The 12,767-nt window shown below is 46.4% G+C and overlaps 1 protein-coding gene across 3 annotated transcripts in view; it reads left to right on the forward strand.

Moving 5' to 3' along the window:
• The window catches only part of COA8 (cytochrome c oxidase assembly factor 8), a 29,515-nt gene that overhangs the window by 11,691 nt on the left and 5,057 nt on the right, over positions 1-12,767 (forward strand). For all 3 annotated transcript variants that reach the window (XM_081293382.1, XM_081293381.1, XM_081293383.1), the window contains exons 2-3: positions 1,341-1,538; positions 2,672-2,735. In XM_081293382.1, coding sequence (XP_081149508.1) covers positions 1,341-1,538; positions 2,672-2,735 — 262 coding nt within the window. The remainder of the gene's footprint in view (positions 1-1,340; positions 1,539-2,671; positions 2,736-12,767) is intronic.

Genomic DNA, 12,767 nt, shown 5'->3' on the forward strand with positions numbered 1-12,767 from the left:
GATCAAACCCAGTGCCTCTCATGTGCTAGGCGAGTGCTGTGTCACAACGCCAGCCCGGGTTCTTTTTTTCTTACTGAGTTTTGAGAGATATTTAGATATTCTGGGGACAATCCCTATTTCAGATGTGCATATGTTTTCATCCAGTTTATGGCTTATCTTCTCATTTTCTACACAGTGTTTTTAGAAATGCAAAATATCATTTAAAAAAATTTGTAGTTGTAGATGGACACAATAACATTATTTATTTATCTATATGTGGTACTGAGGCCTGAACCCAATGCCTCACACATGCTATGCGAGCACTCTACCACTGAGCCACAACCCCAACCCCAGAAAAACAAAATGTCTTAATATAATGAAGTCCAATTTTTGTTTTATGGATTGTGTTTTTGGTACATCTAAGAAGTCTTTGCCTAATCTAAGATTGCAAAATTTTTTTCCTATGATTTCTTTTAGAAGCTCTTATAATTTTAGATTTTACATCTAAGTCTATGAGTTAACTTTTTTCTTTCTTTTATATATATATATATATTTTTTAATATTTACTTAGTTGTAGATGAACACACAGTGGTGCTGAGGATTGAACTTAGTGCCTCATACATGCGAGACAAGCACTTTACCACTGAGCTACAGTCTCAGTCCTCTTTCTTTTTTTGTGGTACTGGAGACTGAACTTGGGAGTATTCTGCCTCTGGGCTACATCCCCAGTCATTTTTAAATTATATTTTGAGACAGGGTCTCATTAAGTTGCTGAGGCTGACCTTGAACTTGCAGTCCTACTGCTTTAGTCGCCCAAATTGCTGAGATTATAGGTGTGCACCACCATGCCTGGGACTTGAGTTAATTTTTGTATATGGGGCAAGGTACAGGTTGAATAAGATTCTTCTCCTCCCTTCCCTCCCATTCCTCCACTTCTCCCTCTTCCTTTTTTGCACTGGAAGCAGAATTATTCCAGCACCATATGTTGAACATGGTGTAATGATGTTATTATTCATTTTAGTTATTTAAATTCCATCAGGTTGATCACGCACGTCCATAGTCTAAACTATTCCAGAGGCTGAGGCAGGAAGATCTCAATTTCAAGGCCAGCCTAGACAAGTCAGAAAGACCCTGTCTCAAAATAAAAAATAAAAAGGACTGGGGATGTAGCTCAGTGGTAAAGCACTCCTGGGTTCAATTCTTAGTATGTAAATAAATAAATAAATAAATTTGGAAATTCTCTGGGCATACTGTGGTTTTAAAACAAGAAAACCAGGGAGGGAGTTCAGTAAATATGGGTTGCTGATTTCATCATATCTGGGGCTTGTCTGATTGTGTGTAATGCCATGCATTCTTTCAAGGTGTCAAGATTCTGCCCTTCAAGAAAATCTTGCCATGACTGGATAGGACCCCCAGATAAATATTCAAACCTTCGACCTGTTCACTTTTACGTCCCTGAAAACGAATCACCGTTGGAACAAAAGCTTAGAGAATTAAGACAAGAAACGCAGGAATGGAATCAGCAATTCTGGGCAAACCAGAATTTGACTTTTAGTAAGGTAAGTACAGGTTTCAAATGAGAATAGAGATGATACAGGAGGCCACTGGAGGGTGCTGATTCTTTCATGTCTGTTTAGTGTGTCTTAGTCCTGCCCCCTCCCATTTACTGTGTGTGTGTGTGTGTGTGTGTGTGTGTGTGTGTGTAGACCTTTTTATTTTAAATTTTACTTTTTACAATGCTGGGGGTCAAATCCAGGCCTCATACACACTAGGTGATACTCCACCCTGGGTAGACCTTTTAACTTGTAGCTGTACATGAGAAGCACTGGCCATTCATAGATCACAGATCTCAAGATTTTGAGGAAGGAAAGTGAGCAGTAAAGCCAGAACCAGAAGTACCTGTCTTACCTGTGTGTTCATGTTTATAAAAATTTAGTGTCTGTGACATATTATCATTATTTCTGATATTTCTTTCTTTTTTTTTTAGAGAGAGAGAGAGAGAGAATTTTTTAATATTTATTTTTCAGTTCTTGGCAGACACAACATCTTTACATCTTTGTTTGTATGTGGTGCTGAGGATCGAACCCGGGCCGCATGCATGCCAGGCGAGCACCCTACTGCTTGAGCCACATCCCCAGCCCCTCTTTTTTTTCCTTTTTGCAGTACTAGGAATTGAATCCAAGGGTGCTCTACCTCTGAGCCACATCTCTAGCGCTTTTTATTTTATTTTTTGAGACAGGGTCTCCCTAAGTTGCTGAGACTGGACTTGAACTTATCATCTTCCTGCCTCAGCCTCTGAAGTAACTGGGATTATAAGTGTGGGCCACCACACCCAATGAGATTTCAAAATTCTTAACTGCTTACTCAGAAGTAAACTATATGAGAAAGAAGTATAAATATTCTAATTGAGAAGGAAAACATCTGAACTTCGTTTATCCATTTGGATGGACGAAGTCAAATGGAATCTATTCATCATGTTCTTTGGATTTATAAACAAGCTGCTTCCCAGAGTTTATTGAACATCTAGTTTTAAAATCCTGTTTCAAGCATGAAACTTTCAACCAAATTCAGGTGGTTTAAAACAGGCTTGAGGTGAGCCATTCCTCAGCAAACCCACGTCAGACTGCTTCAGAATGTGCTGTGGCCTGAGAGAAGTGGAGACGGAGGGGATTCTGACGGTGTCTTCTTTTAGGAAAAGGAGGAGTTCATTCATTCAAGACTGAAGGCCAAAGGCTTGGGCCTGTGCCCTGGATCAGGTCAGTACATCCGTGCTTCTGGCTGATGTGGTGTGGTATGAGCTGGTGGAAAGCTGGGTGGGGAGGGCAGCAGGAGAATCCATGGTAGGCCTCCTACCCACCTCTGCAGCCTCAGGGTCATCTCCTCCCTTCTGTTGCCCCCAAGGGCTTCTTTCCCTTCGTTGCCTCTTACCACTGGGAGTTCCCTTCCAGACCATTGCTCCCTCTTCTCTCTCGGAGTACTGTGGTGCCCTCTCAGGGGACTTCCAGCCTCAGTTCCCAGGGCCTCTGCAACCCCCTCCCAACTCCAGCTCTTCCTCCTGGATTCTTGAGTCAGTTCATAAGTGGGAAAGCGAAAGGAAGAGAAGCTGTTCCTTGCCCTTCCTCTGGTTTCCAGGTTCACCTTTGGAGCATTTCTCAACATTTTTTGCTGCTTTCTGCCCTTGAAACATTGCTGAAGTTCAGGTCCTTGTTAATTCCTTGCCTGTTGCAGTAATTTCCTAGTTTTTTTTTGCCCAACGTCCAAGCTTTAAATCAGAGGCAAGGACACTTTTTCTGTAAAGACTAGATAGTGAATAGTTTACCTTTTGTGGGCTCTATGGGATATCCGCCGGAAATATTCCATGCTGCTGTTGAATGAAGTACTGTGTCCCAGTGAAACTTTATTCACACACACACACAGCGTATGGGAGTGGACAGGACTAAGACACCCAGAATTTAGCCTGTAAGTGTTTCCCTTTAAGTCCATTTTATGCACCACAAGCAGACTTTCCACCTAATACAGGTATGACAGTTGCCTCCCAGCTTACGTTCCTGGTCTCTCTTCACCACAGCATGACAGCCCCATTTCTCTGAAGGAACCTGCCTAGCATGGCACCCTGTCCCTGCCTCTCTCACCTATTTGCTGGCCTGTTGCCCCTAACCAGGCATTTTTTTGTGCCAGATTACTTCAGTTCCCTTTATCTACCAATACTGCCATTTTCTATTTTTTTTTTAATATGAATTTTTTTTTTAAAGAGAGTGAGAGAGGAGAGAGAGAGAGAGAGAATTTTTAATATTTATTTTTTAGTTCTCGGCAGACACAACATCTTTGTTGGTATGTGGTGCTGAGGATCGAACCCGGGCCGCACGCATGCCAGGCGAGCGCGCTACCTCTTGAGCCACATCCCCAGCCCTGTCATTTTCTTTTTGGCCAAAAAGTCTAGTGCTCAAAATAAGCTTTGACATTTTCTCTAGGTTTTGATATCAGGCCTTAATAACATTTCATACTGGGGCTGGGGATGTGGCTCAAGCGGTAGTGCGCTCCCCTGGCATGTGTGCGGCCCGGGTTCGATCCTCAGCACCACATACAAACAAACATGTTGTGCCCACCGAAAATAAATATTAAAAAAAAAATTCTCGGGCTGGGGATGTGGCTCAAGCGGTAGCGCGCTCGCCTGGCATGTGTGCAGCCCGGGTTCGATCCTCAGCACCACATACCAACAAAGATGTTGTGTCCGCCGAGAACTAAAATAAATAAATAAATAAATAAATTCTCTCTCTCTCTCTCTCTCTCTCTCTCCTCCTTTCCTCTCTCTAGAAAAAAAAATTAAAAAAAAATTCTCTCTTTCCTCTGTCTCTCACTCTCTCTTTATAAAAAAAAAAAAAATTCATACTGTTTTTTAAGTAGATGTCTACCGTCAATACATTATGCTCTTGTCAGGCCCAGTGGCAAATACCTGTAATCCCAGAGGCTTGGGAGGCTGAAGCATAAGGATTGTGAGTTCAAAGTCAGCCTTAGCAACTTATCGAGGACTTAAACAATTTAGCGAGACCCTGTCACTAAAATATATATAGAAAAGGGCTGGGAGCCAGGTACAGTGGCCACACCTGCAATCTCAGAGGCTCGGGAGGCTGAGGCAGGAGGATGATGAGTTCAAAGTGAGACACTAAGCAACTCATTGAGAACCTGTCTCTAAATAAAATACAAAATAGGGCTGGGATGTGGCTCAGTGGTTGAGTGCCCCTGAGTTTAGTCCCCAGTACCAAGGGGGGAAAAAGAGAGAGAGAGAGACGGAGAGAGAGAGAGAGAAAGACATTATTCTCATGGAAAATCCAGAACCATTGACCCCAAAAGCCAAGTCTGTCCTTGGGCTGAAGTACCATTGCCTTCTTGTTTACTCCTAGTCTGGCCAGGATTCATGCAGAAGAATGTGCTGGGGGAGGCGGGGGCAACCTTTCTGTCTCTCTCTTTTGGGCAGTGCTGGGGATTGAACCCAGGCCTCCTCCATGCCTGCTGGGCAGGGTCTCCATCACTGAACTGCACCCCAGCACAGCATGAGAAACCTGGCTTCCGCCTCACCTATCTTAGGTATACTGACAGGCCAGATCTGGGAGGGCAGCAGCAGGAAAGGATACTGTGCCCTGTCAATAACACAAGAATGGCAGCTCAGACTTAATGGGGGTCCTGGCTCTGCAGGCACTGTGCTAAGTCCTTGCATGTATCATCCACGAAGACCAAATGAAGGAGGTGCTGATGATTTTACCATTTTACAGTTGAGGAGCCTGAAGCTTACTGATGGCAGAATCCCCACCCCAGATCCCACAGTGAGGAGGTAGAACCTAGATTCTGCCTGAAGGAGTCAGGTCTCCAGGGCCTGCTGGGTTTCAGCAGCCCTCAATTCATCTTCTTCTTTGTGTATTTGGTGTGTGTGTGTGTGTGGGGGGGTCTGTATCAGGTGGTAGCAGGCTGGCTCCTGCTGCAGAAGTGGGTTGGGAACTAGCTACTCTCCTAGCAGATGGGAGAGGTTGTTTTCAGTCTTATTAATAGCACAGCATCCTATTGATGTTCTGCTAAATGTTGAAAGGCTGGCCGTAAGTGAGATTTTAAAATTAATTTGGTAACAAAACAACAGCATGTATTAGGGAGAGGGAGCATGAACCAAGGCATCCATTTTGGCAGCTGTTCAGTTGTGGGGAGGGAAGCTGCTTGTCAGAGGACAGGAAGTCCCAGTGAGAGGGGTGGGTTGAGTACATTCAGCAACCCATTGGACATCATGGTGATTGCAATTAGTAGTGTACTGTTCCTAAAGGGTGTTAAGAGTAGATGTAGTGTTATTACCACAAAAACAACAGCTCTTTAGGGTGGTGTGTGTCAGCTAGTCATTCTAAAATGTATAATTAAAAGCGTAATGTTGATGAACTGAGGGTGCAGTTGGGTTGAAGAGCACCCAAAAAAAAAAAAAAAAAAAAAAACAGAAGAGAGGGGGCCTGCTCGGCTCACGTTCTGCAGGTCTAAGCTCCAGATTGGGTGGACCTGTTGCTTCGGGCCTCTGTTTGTATGGTAGTCGCTGGAGCATGTGGCAGAGCACACTGCTCATTTCATGCCCAGGAAACAGGAGTGAGAGGAAGTGGCCCTCAGTCCCCTCTGAGAGCATGCCCCTGTGACCCAATGACCTCCCATGGGCCCCACTTCCTAAAGGTTTCTCTGCCTCCTCTTGTGCCACTCTGAGGACCATGTCTTCAACACATGGCCTTTGGGGACATTCTAGAGCCAAACTGTAGCAACATGGGAAGTGAAAACATCCTGTGTCCTTAGGACTCCTGTGATATCTCCCGTGATGTTGCAGGAGGCTCAGCACCCAGGAGCTGGTGGAGAGAGCCTCTGCCATGGCCTGTCTTTAGTGGAATCAGCAATGCTTGGATTCCTTCCTTTTTCCTTTTCATTTTTAAACTTTTGTCTCCTACTCTTTTACCCATCTGTAAACTGGCTTCCCATGCCTCCCCCAACCCCGGTTTGTCCTCCCCACAGTAGTGAAGCCAGCCTGAGGCTGGCCTTTCCCCAGGCAGACTTCCAGCTGCTGAACCCTGTTAGCCAGGCTTGTGTTGAATGAGCCGGGCTGCTGCCATGGAAACGCAGGATGGAGGCAGCCTGGGGGGCTGGGCAGACAAAGGGGTCAGTATCCAGACTTGTACAGTTAGCCATGAACAGTAGATGGGTGAGCACTGGTGGCAGAGATGACACGGCCCATTTGGACTTTTGAAAAAGCTGCACCAAGTTTTTGTTAGTAACAAAGTGATTGTGAGGAGAAAAAGCTGTCAGACTCCAAACTTTGTAGTATATCTGAAACAAGGCATGGTTTTGTGTTTTCTGCATTCACAGGATGGTTTTCCTGCTGAGAGACTGTGCTGGTGGAGTGAGCTTGATGGTTGGTGCAGCATGAAGTTCACATGAGGGTCTAGCTGCACATGTCACCCACATGCCAGAAAGTAGGAGAGTAAAGGCCAGAACTGTCTCGCCAACATCTGTCTCACTGTGGGGAATATGCAAGTTTAGCGGGGTGTCCCTTGCAGAATTATCTTTAATTGCAAAGGGCAGAAAGTGTCTCTGAATCCAAAAATAGTGGGATAGATAGGGCTTGGGTGGCCCATTCACTCACTGCATATTTACTGGATGACTAGCCATGGGGGAAACTCTTGGTCTTCTCCAGGTACAGAAAACAAAATACGTTGACTTCCATTCTGTTGTCCCTAAATTAAATGTCACTGTAGGTGGGCAGCACAGTGGGCGAGAGGGTTCCTTCTTGTTTCTTTTATCACTTGTGTACTTGTTCTTCAGGAGCTGGGTTCCCTATTAGCTGGTGTCTGAAGCACCCGGTCGGCGCCCCATCAGTGGTGATGGGATGGATTGCTTCCCCTTCCCCACTCCCACTTATGTTCAGTAACAAGCTGCAGTGCTGGCAGCTGTGGAGATGAGCCACTTGCAAAGATTCCTGGTACCCCTGCTTTCTACAGAGCATCTGCCTAGGGGTGTTGGCACTGAGGTGCCCGCAGGCCTATCCTGAGAACCCCTTGGGAGTCCTTGGGCATGGCAGTGCTGCTTAGTCTGCGTTCCGTGTCCCTCCTGCCTCGATGACCAGTGTCAGGTCTCAGAGCTGCCTGTGAGGGTGTGCTTTTATGACCACATGCTGGAGATGAGGGAACAGGTACAGGAAGTCATCGTTCAAGGCCACACAGATAGTTGGGGACAGAGACTGGCTCTGTCTATCCAGTGGAACAGTTCCACTGCTGCTGCTGGGAGGAGCTGCTTTTCCCACCTCTTCAGTTCCTCACGTGGCCATGGAAGGCTAAGAGCGGCCTCAGAAGCTGACTTGGGGGCCACAATTCATTCTCTCTCTCTCTCACTCTCTCTCTTTTGGTAATGAGGATTGAATTCAGGGGCACTTAACCACTGAGCCACATTCCAGCTCTTTTTTATTTTCCATTTTGAGATAAGGTCTTGCTAAATTGCTTAGGGTTTTGCTAAGTTGCTGAGGCTGGCCTCAAACTTGTGATCCTTGTGAGCTGCTGGGATTACAGGCATGTGCTACTACTGCACCCAACTATTGGGAGGCACACAGCTCTAAGGACCATGAAGGCCACCTCCCTCAAAGCTGCTGCTGCTGCTTGCCCTCATCCACCCTGTGCCTACCTCTGGACTCCGCTCTGGTACTCTTCAGCCTGGCACCACTGTCCCTCATTCAGAGCGCCTCCTTGCACCTCCACCTGCCCTCCTGCCTGGCCTGGTCCTTGGCCTGGAGTGACCCCCTCTATCCTGCAGGGCCCTGTTCATCTTTCACACCAGCCCACAAGTCATCTTTCCTGCAAGCCTTTGTCACCTCTTGCCCCTCAGTTAACTACTTGCTCCCATCTTTGCTCAAGTAGCTTCCATCCTCCTAGTCAGTCATGGTCCTTGAGTCCCAGCATGGTCCTCCTCACTGGGGACAGGTTGGAGGGGGCAGAGCTGTGGACATGCCAGTGGGGCAGGAGGGGAGTCTGCAGACAGAGGGTACTGGGACATTGCACTGCCAGGTGTGTAGATCCGAGAAAACTAGCAGGAAAGTAGGGAGGAAGTAAGTGGAGAGGGTGCTGAGCAGGAGGGCAGCAGGGGAAGACAGGGTAATAGGAAGACTGGCCAGGAGAGGACTTGTGAATAAACTGCCTTGTGTGCATTGCATAGTAGATAACTGCTGAGCCGTGACAAGAATCTGACACTCACCTTGCTCTGTGTCAGCAGTAGTGCATGGGACGCCGTGGCCATTGCCTGCATTGTGCAATTGAGTAAACAGAGGTATAGATAGGAAGTCGCCTGCACTGTCTAGTGAGTGGCAGAGCCGAGGCTGGATACAGCAGTGCTGCGGAGCTGAGCCACCATCTGCTCCAGCCACACACACTACTGCTTGGGCCTGGCGGGTGCCAGAGCAGTGTGGCTCCTGGCCTCTGTTGTGAGGGGACAGTGTGCTTGTTTCTGTCTGGGAACATGCACTTGGTCAGCTCCCAGCTGACTGACCTGAGCATCCCAGTGGGCTGTGGCCTCAGCATAGCCATGCTGCCAGGCCATAACTCTGCTGGAGGTGGATGGCAGGGGATTAGAGCATAACACCCCTACAGGGTGGGAGCAGCAGGCCTGGCTGCTTCTCTGCCCTAGCCCTGAGTGTAGTGCCCAGGCTCTTACAGGAGATGGTAGTTCTTGTTCAGGACTTGGGCCTGGAAGCCAGGGTGCAGTCTCTCACCCTTTCCCCACCACACAATCTCATTCTCTCACCCACCACTGCTGGTGTAAGAGCCTGGGCCTGAGCTGCTCTGCGGATTTCCGCCAGGGCCTTCTTGGGGCTCATGAATGGGTGATTCCGAGAGTGGTACCACCCAACCATGGGGATGGGCTGTGTCTGTCCCTGCACCAGCCCCCCGCCCAGCACCCTCACTCAGTGTTCTGAGCCCACTGAGCAGGCAGGCTCCTGCCTTCCCCGGGCTGGGAGGCTCCTCACTGCCCCGTCACAGCTCCTTGGTGAGGGTCTGTGCACACTGGCCCAGCATGGCAAGGCAGGCACGTGCCATGGCCTGCGTAGGGTGTGGAGTCTCCTGTAATTAGTAGGTCTGATGATACAGCATCTAACTTTTTGGCCCTTAGTCTTTTTTTTCCTTTCTGAGTTATAATCCACATACCTTAAAATTGACCCTTTGAGAGTGTGTAATTCTGGGTTTTTAGGGTTCACAGATCATCCGCACATCACTGTCTAATCCCAGGACATTTCCATCTGCAAAGAGGGAAACCTCTACCTGTTAACAGTCAGTTTCAGTTCCCTCCAGACCCCGAAGGCACCAGTCTGCTGTCTGTTTCTGGAGTTACCTGTTCTGCACATGGCAGATGATGGATCATGCAGCGTATATCTGCCTGCTGCCCCCACCTGGGCTTACCCTGCGTCCAGCTCGTCCATGTTACAGTGCTTCCGAGACCCTTCCTTATGACCAAATGCTGTTCCATGCTATGGATGGAGTGCGTTTTCTCTGTCCTCAGTTGAAGGATATTTGTTGTTCCTTCTTTGACTATGACTCATGCAGCTGTGAGCAGATGTGTGCTGTGTAGTATACCTACAGGTGAACTACTGGATCCACAGGTCTCTTCCTCCTGACACCAAGTTCATGGTATTGGTATTGTTTTGTTGTTGTTGTTTTGGTTGTTTCTTTTTCTTTCTTTCTTTTTTTTTTTGCCTTATAGGGGATGGAACCTGGGGCCTCCATGCTAGATAAGTACTCTATCATTGAGCCACACCCCACACCCCAGCCCTTTTATTTTATTTTGATAAAGGATCTCACTGATCCCAAGTTGATCTTAAACTTGTGATCCTCCTGCCTCAGCCTCACCAGTAGCTGAGATTACAGGTGTTCCCAGCTACATGGTTATATTTTTCAACCCTATTTGTCCAGTTCTCCATACCAACTAGGTGTCTAGTAATTCAATTCAATTCTGATACATTCTTTCTGGAGTTGCTGTCAAATCCCACAGGTTAAAGGGCTCAATCCCCAAGACTGCTCCCACTTCAAAGGCCAGTCCCACCTCCTAGACTTGTGACTGATAAGCTATAAGTCAGGGTCTCCCTGACCCCCTTTGAAGGCTTTGTAATTTGCTGGAACAGAATTTTTAGAAGTGACTTACTTACTGCTACTGGTTTATTACAAAGAATACCAATCAGGAAAAGCTAGAAGAGAGACACTTGGGGGCTAGGTATGGGGCACAGACTACCATGCCTCTTCCTCATGCCACCTCCCAGCACCTGAAGATTGTGCCAGCCTGGAAGCCCTCTGAACCCCAAGGTGTAGGGGCTTCCTGGAGATTTCATTAGGCAGGCATGGTGGATTAAGTCATTGGGCATCTGTGATCAGCTCCATCTCCAGTCCTGCCCTGCCCTGGAGATTGAGTTAGACTTCTAATCAAGGCTTGGTCTTTTTTTTTTTTTTCCTTAATTAGTTATACATGATGGTAGAATGTATCATCATACATAAATGGAGTATAACTTCTCATTCTTCTGATTATACATGATGTGTACATGTAATGTGGAATTATTATTTTTTTAAGAGAGAGAGAGAGAGAGAATTTTTTAATATTTATTTTTTAGTTTTTGGCGGACACAACATCTTTGTTTGTATGTGGTGCTGAGGATCAAACCCGGGCCGCACGCATGCCAGGCAAGCGCGCTACCACTTGAGCCACATCCCCAGCCCCTGTAATGTGGAATTAAACCAGTCGCAAAATCATATATGCACGTAGGGTAATAATTTCGATTCATTCTACTAACCTTCCTACCTCCACACCCCCTCCCCTCCCTTCACTCCCCTTTGTCTAATCTAAAGTACTTCTATTCTTCCCTAGCCCCTTCCCCTTATTGTGAATTAGCATCTGCATTTCAGAGATAACATTCGGCCTTTGGTTCTTTACAATTGACTTATTTCGCTTAGCCTGATATTCTCCAGCTCCATTCATTTACCAACAAACATGAAAATTTCATTCTTCTTAAAGGTTGGGTAGTTTTCTGTTGTGTATATATACCATATTTTCTTTATCCACTCATCTGTTGAAGGGCATCTAGTTTGGTTCCATAGTTTAGGTATTGTGAGTTGAGCTGCTATAAACATTGATGTGGCTGCATCACTGCAGTATGCTGATTTTAAGTCCTTTGGATATAAACCACAGAGTGGGATAGCTGGGTCAAATAGTGGTTTTATTCCGTTTTCTGAAGAATTTTCACACTGTTTTCCACAATAGTTGCAGTCCCCCCAACAGTGTATGAGTGAACCTTTTTCCCCACATCCTCACCAAGACTTGGTCTTTGTGGCACCCAGGCTCCATCCTAAAGTTGTCCAGGAGCCCACCAAGAGTTGTCTCATCTGAGCAAAAGAAGCCACAATTTGACCAAGATTGCGTTATTATGCATGCTTCTTGCCCCACTTCAGCTCTCCCTTAGTTTAAACCTAGAGCTTCTTGTCAGGGCCACAAAAGGCAGGGCTGTGGACCAGGGTCCCTTGCCTTCCAGTGTAGCTATACTGATTCAAATTTCTTTCCTGCCTTCAACATCACTCCTGTTTTCAGTTGTCATCTTGGTTTTCTTTCTTACCATTCTTTTTAATATTTATTTTTTAGTTTTCGGCGGACACAACATCTTTGTTTGTATGTGGTGCTGAGGATCGAACCCGGGCCCCAGTGCCAGTCGAGCACGCTACTGCTTGAGCCACATCCCCAGCCCAGTTTTCTTTCTTTCTTTCATTCTTTTTTTTTTTTTTTTTTTTTTCTGTGGTGGTGCTGGGGATTGAACCCAGGGCCTTGTGTGTACAAGACAAGCACTCTACCAACTGAGCTACATCCTCGGCCCCAGTAGAGTGTATTTTGACATAGTATACATACATGGAGTATTACTTATTCCAATTTGGATCCCATTCTTGTGGTTGTACACGATGAGCAGTTTCAGTGGTCATGTATTCATATATGAGCAAAGCAAAGTTATGACTGATTCATTCTACTGTCTTTCCTATTTCCATCTCCCTTCCTTCCTTTCATTCCTCTTTGTCTAATCTGGTGAACTTCTATTCTTCCCTCCCAACTCCCTCTTGTTGTGTGTTAGCATCTGCATATCGGAGAGAACCTTCAGCCTTTGGTTTTTTGGGATGGACTTATTTCACTTAGCATGATAGTCTCTAGCTTCATTCATGTCTGTCTTTTTGTGTGTGTGGTACTGGGGGTTGAACCCAGTGTGATGTGCA

This window comes from Spermophilus citellus (assembly GCF_964194105.1).
Source record: "Spermophilus citellus genome assembly, chromosome: 4".
Taxonomy (NCBI): Eukaryota; Metazoa; Chordata; class Mammalia; order Rodentia; family Sciuridae; genus Spermophilus; species Spermophilus citellus.